The sequence below is a fragment of the Somniosus microcephalus genome, chromosome 13 (genome assembly GCF_052327205.1).
Source record: "Somniosus microcephalus isolate GS21.2 chromosome 13, FLI_Smic_1.0, whole genome shotgun sequence".
NCBI lineage: Eukaryota > Metazoa > Chordata > Chondrichthyes > Squaliformes > Somniosidae > Somniosus > Somniosus microcephalus.
In genome coordinates this window covers 43,944,043-43,959,039 of record NC_140999.1, presented here as the reverse complement: position 1 = coordinate 43,959,039, position 14,997 = coordinate 43,944,043, and the positions used below count along the sequence as shown (strand labels likewise).

General features: G+C 44.7%; 1 protein-coding gene across 6 annotated transcripts in view; it reads left to right on the top strand.

The window, feature by feature from the left end:
* The first annotated feature begins 381 nt into the window (after positions 1 to 381).
* Positions 382 to 14,997, top strand: part of LOC147108284 (zinc finger RNA-binding protein-like) — a 100,913-nt gene continuing 86,297 nt past the window's right edge. For 5 of the 6 annotated variants that reach the window (XM_086004853.1, XM_086004852.1, XM_086004850.1 and 2 more), the window contains exons 1-2: positions 382 to 509; positions 2,332 to 2,410. In XM_086004853.1, coding sequence (XP_085860979.1) covers positions 473 to 509; positions 2,332 to 2,410 — 116 coding nt within the window. In that variant the 5' untranslated portion in view covers positions 382 to 472. The remainder of the gene's footprint in view (positions 510 to 2,331; positions 2,411 to 14,997) is intronic. The other variant, XM_086004854.1, reaches the window with a different exon arrangement.

The following is a 14,997-nucleotide window of genomic DNA, read 5'->3' as shown; positions in this document are numbered from 1 at the left end:
TCAGCCCATTTTATGGGCGGGTAAAGCTCTCTGAGCCCATTTTAATTGGGGGTTAAAGCTCTCTGCCTTTTTTATTGGGGTAAATCTCTCTGGGCCCTTTCTATTGGGGGGTAAAGCTCTCTGGGCCCTTTTTATTGGGGGGTAAATCTCTCTGGGCCCTTTCTATTGGGAGGTAAATCTCTCTGGGCCCTTTCTATTGGGGGGTAAAGCTCTCTGGGCCCTTTCTATTGCGGGGTATAGCTTCTGTGATGGGAGAATGTTGGTGGGAGACTGCTGCAGCGCCCCCTACTGGATGAGGTGTAAAGCCGCTCCTTTATTGAATGGGTTCCAGGCCCCGTTAGCGCGCAGGCGCGGCGCCGACTGTGTCGTCATCGCGCAGGCGCGGCGCCGACTGTGTCGTCATCGCGCAGGCAACGTGTGTGCACCGGGAGCGCGGCGAGGTGAAAGGTCGCGGTCAGACGCAGGGAAGCCCATGATTCCTATATGTCCGATAGTTTCCTTCGCTTACGGTGAGTACCGGCGGTGGCCGGACCAACCAAGCCCTGCCCGCCGCCTGCAGCTTCCCGTCGGGGCCTGAGCGGAGCGCCGCGGCCGCTCCGGCCGGTTGAATCAAGCAGGCCGGGCTCCGGGGTGAGGCGGTGGATGCACGGTAACTGAGGCCCGAGATAGCTCAGGTTGGCTTCTTGTCGGGCCAGTGTTTGTCCCGCTCTCGCTCCAGCGCCCAGTTTAGTGCAGCGCTACTTTCTGCGGAATTTTCCTCTTCTTCCGCTCCAAGCGGAAATGGCCGTGATTGACAGAACCGTCAGCCAATAACAGGGCAGCGGCGGGCGGGCACTTCCGGCTCTATTTAGCAAGACAAACTTGCATTTATATAGCGCCATTCACAACCTCAGGACGTCCCAAACCGCTTTACAGCCAATGCAGTACTTTTAAAGTGTAGTCATTGTTGTAATGTAGGAAACGCATCAGCCAGTTTGCACACAGCAAGCTCCCACAAACAGCAATGTGATAATGACCAGATAAGAATGTAAGTACTAGGAGTAGTAGGCCATTTGGTCCCTCGAACCTGCTCCGCCATTCAGTAAGATTATGGCTGATCTTCAACCTCATCCCCACTTTCCTGCACTATCCCCATATCCCTTGATTCCCCTAATATCCAAAAATCTATTGTTCTGACTTGAATATATTCAACAGCTGAACCTCCACAGCCCTCTAGGCTAGAGAATTCCAAAGATTCACCACCCTCTGAGTGAAGAAATTCCTCATCAGTCCAAAATGGCTGACCCCTTATTCTGAGACACTGACCCCCTGGTTCTAGACTCCCCAGCCATGGGAAACATCCTCCCTGCACCTACCCTGTCCAGCCCTGTAAGAATGTTGTATGTTTCAATTAGATCACCTCTCTTCTAAATTCTAGAGAATATAGGCTGAGTCTACTCAATCTCTGGTGAACCTTTGTTGCATTCCCTCTATGGCAAGTATATCCTTAGGTAAGACCAAAACCTACATTATAACAGTGACTACACTTCAAAAAAGTACTTAATTGGCTGTAAAGTGCTTTGAGACATCTGGTGGTTGTGAAAGGCGCTATATAAATGCAAGTCTTTCTTTAATCTGTTTTTGTGATGTTGAGTGAGGGATAAATATTGGCCAGGACGCTGGGGATAACTCCCCATGACTTGGAAATAGTGCCATGGGATCTTTTACATCCACCTGAGAGCAGACGGTGCTTCGGTTTAACGTCTCATCCGCAAGGCGGCCCCTCAGACAGTGCAGCACTCCCTCAGTACTGCACTGAAATGTCAGCCTAGATTTTTGTGCTCAAGTCCTCGGAGTGGGACTCTGAACCCACAACCTTCTGACTCCGAGGCGAGGGTACCACCAACTGAGCCACTGGCTGATTTAAATTAAATTACCTTTTTTTTCCGGAAAACCTTTGCCTGGGTCTGTACCTTTTTGAGGTCGAATAATTACAATGTCCCATCAAAATTAAAGTTCGGCGTGTTGTCATACAGGCTGAGCTGCAAAATCGTGTGAATTTAAAAATTAAACTCAACAAAAAAGTTGTTTTACAATAAATGGCATTTCCCTTGTTTGAAAATCGAGCATCTGGCTTTTTCCAAGATTTAGCTTCGCGCTCTTGGCCCTGATGTGGTGCTTTGGAGCACAGACTCTATTCTGGCGAGGTTCAGTTTGGTGGTTTGCGGCGGGGTTCAGTTTGGTGGTTTGCGGCGGGGTTGTTAATAAAGTTATCGCACTTGTTGTCCGTTTGCTCGCGGGGCCGGTGCTAATAAAGTTTCTCTTTATTCTCCCCCGGGTCACGTGACGCAGTGCCCGGCCGGTTGGGCGAAGACGCCAAGATGGCGGCGAGTAACTACTACGGATTCGCGCATGGCGGCGCTCAGTACAGGTACGAGGGGGCGGCCCAGTCCGGGGGAGTCGAGGACCGAGGCACCGGGCAAACCGTGACAGGAACCCCCTCTCTCCCCTCACCAGGAGCAGCGCCCTTTAAGCGGCGACACCGTCCACCCCCCCCCACCCTCCCCGCGGGCAAGGAATGAATTAGCGGCGGGACCCTCGGTCACAGCAAAATGGCGGCAGTAGCCCCGGCCCCGCACCGGCCGAGGAGGTGTGTTGCAAGATCACCGGGTGCAGCTCATCTCCTCGCTTCCCCCGTGGGGTTGAGCGGAGCGCCCTCCCCCTGACCATGGGGGAGGGGCCCCAGTACCCGGCCTGCATAGGAGGGGGGCATATTATTGTAGGGGGGTGGGCAGGTACATGCCTGGTTTCTGCTTCTACCTTGGAGCTCCTACCGGTTTAATGATGGCGTTGTTGCCCTGTGACTGCTCTATGGGAGGGGCATGCCAGGGATTCTCGTCAATAAAACCGTTTCTCATCTTGTGTTTTCACTTATCGTTGTATTTTCACTTTTAATGTTTCTCTTAATTACACCTGGATCAGAACATTTGTCCAGTTAGTTTACTCATTGCAGACTCTGCCTTTAGAACGTGTTTTATGTAAAATGTTGTTCAATTGTGAATGAGTTGGAACAATTCCAGTATTAAAAAATGTCCTGTCTTAAACCTGGAAATTACAACTTCTCTATTTAGGTGTGAAATCTCGTACTGCAGTGTAGTTTAGTGTTAACAGTAATGCGTTCAGTGTTTGCCTTGTTAGAGAGGAACCTACATTTTGTTTTAAACTATTAATTTGCATATTTAGTTTGAATACTTTATTAACTAGGAGAGGTTAGAGAGACATTTAGTGTTACACATTTTGGGCAGCAGGATTTTTTTAACATGCTGAAAGAAACTTTAGTTTGAATGCGGGAGCTGTTTTGAAAGCAAGACTCTTTTTCTGTAATTCTCATTTTCTTTGTCTCTATTTTTGGGACACTTCATTTTTTATTTCAGTATACAATTTGGAGGAGGTTGTGCATGAAGTTCTACTTTAAAACCGCAGAATGTTTTTCTCATGACCCATTTTTTCATTACAATGCAGCCCGTTCTTGGGATTTCATTACTTGTAGAAGAAAGCGTGCATCTTGTGTTTTTTAAAGAGGCAATTTCACACCCTAGTTTTCTTTTAAGCTGAAGAGCATTAAATTTCACTTGTGCTTGAGTTGTGTATAAGCAGAGCTTTGCTGTTTAATTGCAGAGTTTTGGTAGCCTTTTTGATTTTTTTACTGTGAAATTCAAATATGGAAAGTTAAAATCCATGTTCTGTTAATTTGCTTATCTCAAATCCCATCTACATCTTTAGACCTGTCCAATTCAGATTTCTCCATCTTTATCCCTATTCCTAGGCCTTGCCTTTTATTAATTTCTTTGTATAGTACATGTGTAGCTGTTCCTTTGTCTGAAATCTGTGGTCTGAAGCATCATTTTCCAACTTCAGTTTTGAATAGCAAAACTATTTTTGTTTTCAATAAATGAGTTTGTTTTATTACTATTGCATCTCCTATTCGTTTCACTGCACCCCAAAAACAAATGCCTCGGCCAGTCAAGTAAAACATTTAAAAAAATGTTTTGAGCATCTGCACTTAGAAATGGGGACTTTATGACTAACAGGCTTATATTCCTGTGGACAGGTGCAAGGTCTAATTAAATTACTAAGATTGCCCAGTTTGTTGTGTTGTAATCTGCTATGTTGTATTTGGATAGCTCAAGAACTTTAAACCTCCCCCCCCCCCCCCCAAATATGCTACAGATGTAATTACCTTGATTTATTTTGTGAAATTGAATTTTTTGAGTGACAGTCCTCTCATCAAATGGAATATAAGCATAATGATCTGAAATTTGGGGGGTAGGGGGAAACTGGTTCAAGTGGTTTGGTAACTTTGTTTCAAAAAGCTAATCCTTTTTGGTTCTGATAATTCCATCTTGGAATTAGAGGTACAAAGGGGTAATTACTAGGCAGCACCTATTTTTCAGTGATTTCTTAAATTGTGTGAAGCTCCATCAACCTGTAGCAGTTACCTGATCATTGGATGCAGTTATCATGTAGAAATCATTTCCATGCGTCTGCAATTTTAGTGTGGCTGTGAAATAGAAACTGCTTCACAACTGTGCTAAAGTTGCAGAATAATGGTATCCTTGTTTTAATGAAAGCACACCTGCCAATGTGTGACATACTTTTTGTGTGATGCTTTTAATTTATTCCCTCAATGACTCTACCAGTGACAGACCTGTAACCCTAGTGTTGTACAGGTCGATGTATTCTTTCCAAACACTAGAGAATCAGTAGATGCTGGTTTTCACAGTTGAGTGGGCAAAATATGAAAATTTGACATGCTCACCATGATACCACACCAAAATCTTGCTGACAACACAACTGTAACGATGGACCTTTTGTTGTTTTACTTTCTGGTCATTGGCATGTGATGGGCACTAACCAGGACACTTCATGTAGCCAATGCATAATGTCTATACTGAAAGAAGCGTTGATTGTAAGGAAATGTGGTAGGCCTGGCAGAGCTGACGGGTTTTTCCAGAAAAGGTTGAGACACCTACGTGAAGAACCAAGGCCCACCGTGCTAATCCCACCAGGGAGAGAATAGTAGGAGAGCAGGCAAGATTCTAAGATAAGTCATGTGGTTGGAGTTAGGTGATACCATCTTCAGCCAGAAGTGCCGAGTGGATGATCCATATTGGCCTCCTCTTGAGTTCCCCACCATCACAGAAGCCAGTCTTCGGTCAATTTGATTCACTCCACGTGATATCAATAAACGGCTGAGCGCACTGGATACAGCAAAGGCTGTGGGCCCCGACAACATCCCGGCTGTTGTGCTAAAGACTTGTGCTCCAGAACTAGCCGCGCCTCTAGCCAAGCTGTTCCAGTACAGCTACAATACTGGCATCTACCCGACAATGTGGAAAATGCCCAAGTAAGTCCTCTCCACAAAAAGGAGGACAAACCCAATCTGGCCAATTACCACCCCACCAGTCTACTCTCAATCATCAGCAAAGTGATGGAAGATGTCGACAGTGCCATCAAGCAGCACTTACTCACCAATAACCTGCTCACTGATGCCCAGTTTGGCTTCTGCCAAGACCACTCTGCTCCCAACCTCATTACAGCCTTGGTCCAAACATGGACAAAGGAGCTGAATTCCAGAGGTGAGGTGAGAGTGACTGCCCTTGACATCAAGGCAGCATTTGACCGAGTGTGGCATCAAGGAGCCCTAGTAAAACTGGAATCGGGGTGGGGGGGGAAACTCTCCACTGGCTGGAGTCATACCTAGCACAAAGGAAGATGGTTGTGGTCGTTGGAGGTCAATCATCACAGCCCCAGGACATTGCTGCAGGAGTTCCTCAGGGCAGTGTCCTAGACCCAATCATCTTCAGCTGCTTTATCAATGACCTTCCCTCCATCATAAGATCGGAAGTGGGGATGTTCGCTGATGACTGCACAGTATTCAGTGTCATTCGCAACTCCTCAGGTAATGAAGTAGTCCATGCCCACATGCAACAAGACCTGAACGATGTTCAGGCTTGGGCTGATAAGTGGCAGGTAACATTAGCGCCTCACAAATGCCAGGCAATGACTATCTCCAACAAGCGAGAGTCTAACCACTGCCCCATGACATTCAACGGCATTACCATCGCCGAATCCCCCAACATCAACATCCTGGATGTCACCATTGACCAGAAACTTAACTGGACCAGCCACACAAACACTGGCAACAAGAGCCGGTCAGAGGCTACGTATTCTGCAGCGAGTGTCTCGCCTCCTGACTCCCCAAAGCCTTTCCACCATCTACAAGGCACAAGTAAGAGTGTGGTGGAATACTCTCCATTTGCCTGGATGAGTGCAGCTCCAACAACACTCAAGAAGCTCGACAACATCCAAGACAAAGCAGCCCACTTGATTGGCACCCCATCCACCACCTTAAACATTCACTCCTTCCACCACCGGCATACCATGGCTGCAGTGTATACCATCTACAAGATGCACTGCAGCAACTTGCCAAGGCTTCTTCGGAAGCACCTCCCAAATCCGCGACCTCTTCCACCTAGAAGGACAAGGGCAGCAGGCTCATGGGAACACCACCACCTGCAAGTTCCCCGCCAAGTCACACACCATCCTGACACAAGTATATCGCTGCTCCTTCATCGTCGCTGGGTCAAAATCATGGAACTCCCTACCTAACAGCACTGTGGAAGTACCTTCACCACACGGACTGCAACGGTTCAAGAAGGGGGCTCACCACCACATTCTCGAGGGCAATTTGGGATGGGTAATAAATCCTGACTTTGCCAGCGACGCCCAGATCCCATGAATGAATAAAAAGAAAAGCTTTGGGCTTTAAAAGCCTGTAGATTGCAGGAGGAAGGGAGGCCCGAGGTAAGAAGCTCCGCATTATTGTGGTTCTGGGAAAGAATGAGACCAGGGCAACTGGTTTATGCCGACTGCGTAACTTCTTTGGGGGGTGCAGTGCTGGGGAGGGGTTCACGTGAGATTCTGGAATTTTTGCTAGTGATGTAGGACCACATGCAGTGCTACATAAAATCTACAGCACAGAAACAGGCCATTCGACCCAACTGGTCTATGCCGGTGTTCATACTCCACACGAGCCTCTTCCTACCCTGCCCCCGTATCATCCATATTCCCATCTTCCTCGTATGCATCAAGACTCCTCTTAAATGTGTCAATGCTATCGGCTGCAACCACGTTACGGCATCAAGCTCCACATTCTCAACACTCAGAAAAGAGATTCCTCCTAAATACTTTATTTGTTCTAATAATGGCCACCTAATGTTTATGCCCCCTCGTTTTGGACTCGCCCACAAGTGAAAGCAGTTTAGTCAGCATTCACTCTATCGAACCCATTCATAATTTTAAAGTCTTCTCTTTTCCCCAGAAAAAAAGCTCCAGTTTGCTTAATCTTTCCTTACAGTTACGTTCTCTCAATTCTGGTAACATCCTTGTACAGGTATATCTTTTCTGTACTTACTCCAGTGCTTCAGTATCTTTTTTGTAGTCTGGAGACCAGAATTACGCGCACAGTACTCTATGGTCTAATCAAGGTTCTATATAAATTTAACATTACCTCTCTGCTTTTGTATTCCATCAGTGATCTGCCTATTTATAACCAAAGTTATTGGTTAAATAGTGACTGAATATGCCAAATTCCAATTTTTTAATGCACAGTATCTTATCTTATCTTTCTTATATTATATATATATATATATATATATATATATATATATATATAAACCGGTACGTCTCTCTGCCTGTCTCTCTGCCTGGCTATACAATCAAAAGTTATAGAGCGTACCTACACGTATGTTATATCGAAAGAAAGCTTATCGTTAGTGGACTCTCGTAGGCGTATTTACTTTTTCGTCAGACAAAAATTGTTTGGACAGTATACAAAAACCGTTCAAAAATCCTCAAAAATCCACTCATTAGCGGTTGACCAATCCTACCTCTCATTAGCGTTGAGTGACATGCTGCTTGACCAATCCTACAGTTCACTCACCTGATGGTTGACCAATCAGTGCGTCACGGGCGGGTCCTAATCCTCCAGTCTCCCTAAACTTCGCCGCCATTTTTTCCATCCCCACAGGGACAGCAGCAGCAAAAGAAACCCCCACATTGCGGCTCCCGCTCCCGCCCCGCCGGAGCGGCAGGTAAGTTGGGCTCACTCGGGCCGTGCCTCGCAACCGCTTGGCCCGACGCACACAGCGGTCGGGGGAGCGGCAGCGGCCGGCCGTCAGCCGTGCGATCCGCGGGGGAGCTCAGCTCTGGTCCGTCTCGGCCCGAAAGCCCGGCCGCACCTCAAGCGCTAGGCCCCGCACGGCCGCTATCACAACGGCATTGGGCCTCAGGCGCTAGGCAGGGAGAGGGGGGGGGGGGGGGGGGAGGGAAGAAGAGGACAGCACAGGGAGAGGGGAAGAGGGAGAGAGAGGGGGGACAGACGGGCAGGGAGACCGCGCGGCAAAATTGCCCTGGCAACGCCGGGCACCCCCAGCTAGTATTCTGATATTTTAACGATCGATTGGCATAATTCTGTTAATTTTTTTGTAAACTTCATGAAAATACCTATGATGAGAGTCTTGGTTTTAACAGTGAGGATGCAGGAAACATGTTAAAATAGGTTTAAATACAATTAAATACAAATAGTTTCATCTGCTTTGAATCCCTAAAATCTTGTTTCCTTCATAATCATGTAGTATTTTTCTAAGCAAAGCATGAACTTGCATTTATATAGCATCTTGCACGACCTTTGGACATCCCAAAGCGATTTACAGCTAATGAAGTACTTTTTGAAGTGTGGTCACTGTTGTAATGTAGGAAACACAGCAGCCAATTTGCACACAGCAAGCTCCCACAAACAGCAATCTGATAATGGCCAGATAACCTGTTTTAGTAATGTTTGTTGAGGGACAAATAATGGCCAGGACACCAGGGAGAACGACCCTGCTCTTCAAAATAGTGCCGTGGGATCTTTCACGTCCACTTGAGAGGGCAGATGGCCTTGATTTAACGTCTCATCCAAAAGACAGCACCTATGACAGTGCAGCACTCCTTCAGTACTGCATTAAAGTGTCGACTTGGATTATGTGCTCAAGTCGCTAGATTGGGACTTGAACACACAACCTTCTAACTCTGAGGCGAGAGTGCTACAAACTGAGCCAAGGCTGTCAAGTAGAAAAATATGATGACTAAGTTGGTCTTGTTTTTAGCAGTGCTTTTCATGTTTTTAAAACATGAAAAGTTTTGAACAGACTTGTTGCTCAAGCAATTCAATAACTCTGGTTAGAATATTGTTGAATTGAACAGATATATGCAAGAAATGTCCCTCGGAAATGCAGTGGCCAGTCTCAACCCAGTTTTCAATGAGTGCGAGCTTGCATCATGATCTACACCATACTAACCGCAAGAGTTTGGCACTGGGAATGGAGATGTTACACTGGTTCATTTGGAGCTGGGTACCTCCTGAAGCTGGAGATGAGGTACATAAACACCAACATGGATCAGTTGGGCAGAATGGCCTGTTTCTGTACTGTACATTCTATGTAATCAGCAAATTCTATTATTTTTGTTAGATTTTGTATATCTTGCGTGGAAGGGCTTGATAACTTGCTGGATGAACCAAAGAATATTCCATTCATCAGCACAAAACATGCTTTCTATATTTTATTTTAATTTTTTTGCTGAAGCCATTTAAAGGGGCAGGAAAGTCCAGAGGGAATACTTTCAGTTCCAAGTGCTTCCTCACCCCTCCCACCCCATCTCTATCTTTTAAAATGATGTAGTACATGTTCTGGTGATCTTGCGGATAACCTGGAGCAGTTCCGTTCATTGCATTGGAGATTGGAGCTCCAGGTCAGCCTAGGAGTCATCCAGCCCTGGTCACACACTACCGATTGCGTACGAGTGTGCGTTGAAGTGCTGGCTTGCGTGCAGAGGAATGGGGTTTCTTCAGACACACCAACCTCTTCTATTACAGATGAATAGCTGAGGATGTGGCAGAGAAAGAGCGAGCTTGCATTTGTTCAGCACATTTCACCATCTCTAGATGTCCCAAAACACTTCAGTCAGTGTAGTACTTCTGAAGTGTAGTCCGTGTTATAATGTAGGAAAATGCAGCTGCCAATTTGCACACAGCAAATTCCCATAAACAACAATGACCAGATCTTTTTTTTTAGTGATGGTTGAGGGATAACTGTTGGCCAGGATGCTATTAGAACTCCCCTGCTCTTCTTTGAATAGTGCCATGGGATCTTTTACATCCACCTGAGCAAACACTGGGCTTCAGTTTTAGTATCTCCTCCGAAAGACGGTGGGCGTATGGAAGCAAACTAATATTTTAAGGTGATGTTTGGTGTTTCCTTGAGATCAGGGAAGTACTTTTGAACAGTGCATAATGCCTCTTTCCCCAACTCGCCCTTCAATTGTACATTGTGAATTCAGTTTCTGTAATTATAAATGACCTCTAAATTGACTGAGCAATACATTCAAATGTTAATCCCAGTCGAATGGACAGGAGTGCTCATAATCTTGAGCTTTGAAGATAAAGTTTTTAATTTTTCACATTTTGGGAGGACCTTTTTTAATTTGATTTTGGAGCGTGCATTAACCATTAAATTGTATCCTAGGTACAACAGAATCTTGTCTTGCATTGCCTAATTTAATTAGCCTGGTATAAATCCCAACAGTTCCCACCATGGTAACCAATCCTGACTGACGATAAATGTTTGTCTTCAGATGCAATTGGAAAGATCCATCTGTCCTTGTTACAAAGAGCTCTTTGCGGGAAAGCATTCTCGTCACTATTTCTGGTGTAATCGGAAGCCTGTTATTTCGGAACCCTTTTATATTATTGCTAACCTGGAAACCAGAGGAAATCTACCTATCTAGTGTCATCTATTGGTGTACATTTTGCTTCATCTTGTGATTCAGAACCTAAGAACTTGCATTTATATAATACCTTGTATAATACCATAAAGATTCTAGTGCTGAAAATCTGTTCATGCTTTCTTTGCCTTTTCCCTATTTTATTTCATTTTCCATGCGACATTTAGATCCACCTGTTTACACTTTTTGTTGTCTATCCAGTTTTCTTACATTTTCATAACCCCCTACATTTTTTGATTGGTTATTGAAAGTTTTTATGCTCACTAATTAGCAGTCTCTCCTGTCAGAACCGAGGCGATATGCCAGTATGTTTGTGCTTTACAATCATGTATAGGGTTGCAAAATTCTGGGAATTTTTAAAAGAGGAAACTTTCCTTGGGAATTTATGGGAATTTAGAGTTTTTTTGCACACTGATGGTTTTTGTCAAAATAGACATACTATTCCATACAAATAAAAACAGGCTTTCAAAACTTTATTTAGGTTATAATTTTGAACTTTATTGAACCCCCACAAAAAAGACCCATCTAAAATAAAATAAAAAGAGCGTCAGCTTATTTAGCCTGTAATTTGTCCTTATTTTGTCCCTTTGAGTCTTCTACTCATGAGTCTTCTGAGTCTTCTACTCCTCATTGCTCCTCCTGATTCTCTGACTCTGGCTCTGACGTGTCCATTTCCTCCTCTGTGTCAGTGTCTAGCTGTGTGGTGGACACTTCTGTATCTGGCTCAATAAGTTGTAGGTTCGCCCGGATAGCCACCAGTTTCTCCACTCTCTTGTTAGTCAGCCTGTTGCGCACCTTTTGTATGCGTATTCCCAAAAAGTGACCAGTTTCGTTCAGAGGCCGCTGATGAAGGTGGGATTTGGAGTATCACTGATGCAATAGGTGACAGGGCCTCAGATGCACAAAGTCCCTTCCACCAGGTATGTGCACTGATATGCTTGCATGATTCCCATATCCCATCCCCATTCCAAAGACCTTGCTTGGTAGAGAACTTTGCCAGACTTCCCAGAACTTTGCCCACATCCAGATTGAGATGGTGTGAGAGGGTAGAAATCACACTGTAAGCGCTGTTGATTTGTTCTCCAGAAAGTATTGGTCTCCCAACATGCTTTGGGTCCAGCATGTATGGTGCAGCATGAATCGGCTTGACACAAAATTCTTGACGCGTCTGTATGAATTGAACAATTGCCTTCTCTGCTTTGAGCAGCAGGGATGTGGGTAGGGCAATGCTGATTTGTTCTTTTAAATCAGTAAAAAGCCTGAGAACATCTGACAAGACCGCGTCATCTCCTTCAATCTGAGCAATTGCAGATGCTGCTGGTGAGAGTAGTTTAAGGCTGCTAACCACTCTCTCCCAAAACACATCATCCAGCAGTATTTTCTTGATGGTGGTTTCCATATCCCCAGACTGGGATATTGCCATTTCTTGCAGCGACTCCTTACCCTCCAGAAGGCTGTTGTACATTATGACAACACCACCCCATCTAGTGTTGTTGGGCAGCTTCAGTGTGGTGTTCTTGTTCTTTGTCATTTGCTTGGAGTTGTAGGTTGCTGCAACTACCTGTTTTCCCCTGACATACTTAACAACTTGCTTGGCTCTCTTGTACAGTGCTTCCATGGTTCTCAAACCCATGATGTCCTTGAGGAGCAGGTTGAGCCCATGAGCTGCGCACCCAATAGACGTAATATGAGGGTAGGCCTCCTCCACTTGAGCCCAAGCAGCCTTCATATTCGCAGCATTGTCAGTAACTACTGCAAAGACCTTTTGTGATCCAAGATCGTTGGATAAATGCCGCTGCATCTTTGTGGCATTCTTTACATATGGCTTTCTACAGTGTTTGCACATGTACACAGTCTTTCCATCTTTAATGCCTGGGGTAAAATGCTTCCACACATCCGACGGTAAACGTGGCATTGTTCTATGCAGAGAAATAAAGGGCATTCATCTCTGTGTCGAACTGCGGTCGATCAGCACGATTGCAACAGGGTGAGTACATTTTTGCTGATGCTCCATGTGATGGAAGCATGACCTGTGCACGCACGACGCTACATCACCAATAGTGTATTATTTTGTATATTTTAAATTGAAGGACAACAGAGTTCAACAAGTAACTGGTTTATTTGGTATAAAGTCTGATTTACTTACTGCATCATCACAACATCAGCAGAAAACAAAATGACTTCCCTCAGGACCCCTAACCTGGATCTTAAAAAAACTATAGCAGTCTTACAGATGCCTGCAGGCCAATCACAATTCGATATGCAAATATTACAAATAGAGGGAGCTAATCGCTCATCCACTCATCCAACCAATCAGGACACATTTGTTCACAGTCACACACAAAACTTGTAATTATTAAAACAAGCCAAGTAAGAAGATAAACATATTTATTAAGAAATTCCTTAATAATTAAGATTCCATCTCTGTTAGTAATTTTAAGAGAGGACCTGTGGGGGGGAAAAAAAGAAAGAAATACAAAAAAAACAATATTATGCTAGCATGTGCTTTTTTGGGCAAAATTCCCAAGCTAAACTTCCCGTGGAAAATTTCCGGAAATTTACCGGAAACTTTCCACCCCTTTGCAACCCTACATGTGAATGACTTCAGGGAAACTTTTTTTTAATGCATTTGTACATTTAATATCAATAGCGGGAAATCTATACAGTCCGTGTTTAGGAGATGATATTTGGCAAAAAATTAAAAATCTAGACAACACAGTAGAAAAAACTGCATATAGCTCTTTGGCATTACTGGCAAGCTGGCATTTACTTTAATATTACAAATCATATGCTGTAAATTGAGATGGGCACGTAGAATGCACGTTGTATGTCACTGGGGCACGTGCTGCGTTTCTGCTCTGATATTTATTGCAGACTTTGGTTTGTGCAGTACCCACAGAAACATTTCATGTACCTATTAGGAGATGATGAAGGGGAATCGGAATGAAATTTGCAGAAATGGCTAATGTTTTTAAAAAAAATGCTATATATCTAGTGCTTGTTGTAGGATAGGTCTGCAGTTTCTGCTTCAATTTCCCTTTGTGCACTGGACAATTATGTGCGGCTGAATGGGTGGCATTCAGAGGCTATTGACTTTAGCACAATTGATTGTGTTCCAGATTGGAGCATTTTTCTGGTTGGTGTATCTTGAGCTCAATCCACCAAACATCATGGAGGGGAGGGGGAGGAGCAGTTGTGGAGAATTTGCACAAGTTTTAACATGAAGCTGTATGGGTTACGAGCTAAAAACAGAATTTATAATGTGGGAGGGCAGGGAGGGAGTCTTTGTGATAATCCCAGTGTTCTCTGGAATTGAGAAATTGTTGCATTAAATGAGTGTGAGAAAGTTTCAAAGGACCAGCTTTCAGATGTGTCAACCTACAGGATATGATGTGGAGGGTGAAGATTAGAAGGGAGAAAGCAAAACATACCAGAAAAGGAAGAAAATTAAAAATATACAGTAATGCAGTGGAAAAGTTCAGAATATAGTACAGGTAGACTATTCTTTATCCGAACTTCCGAAAACCGAAACCCTCTAAAAACCGAAGTTTTTTCGTTCAGCGTAAGTCATGCGCACGACATGACCAGAGTGGCGCACGACTTACGCTGAGCAGGGCAGAGGGTCACTGAGTTCCCTCCTGGGTAGGAGATTGCAGGCCGAGCCGGGCAGTGTGAAGGAGGTATACCGGGAGAGTGAACCCAACAATACAGCGGCCCGTCCGATAGCTGCAGCGGCCTGTCCGATATTCTTTTCTCCCCCCGCCGACCCCCACCCTTTCGGATAAGGGATAGTGTACCAGCCTTTATCCGCACTTCCGAAAACAGAAAACCTCTGAAAACCGAAAGTGGTGGCTTACGGGGTGCTGCCCCGTAATACCTTCTGAAATCCGAAATTTTCCGAAAACCGAAACACAGCTGGTCCCAAGGTTTTCGGATAAAGGATAGTCTACCTGTAGTTTCAAACAATCAGTACCTGTATTGGTATAAAATATACTATTAGGAAAAGTACACTTTAATGTTGTGATACATTTCATGTGTGGTGATATTAATTAATTACCTCAAGTTGCTTCCATTACTGTAGTGTTATGCAGCTCAAAATGTTCTCTAGACAATCCAAATTTGGAAGGCCAA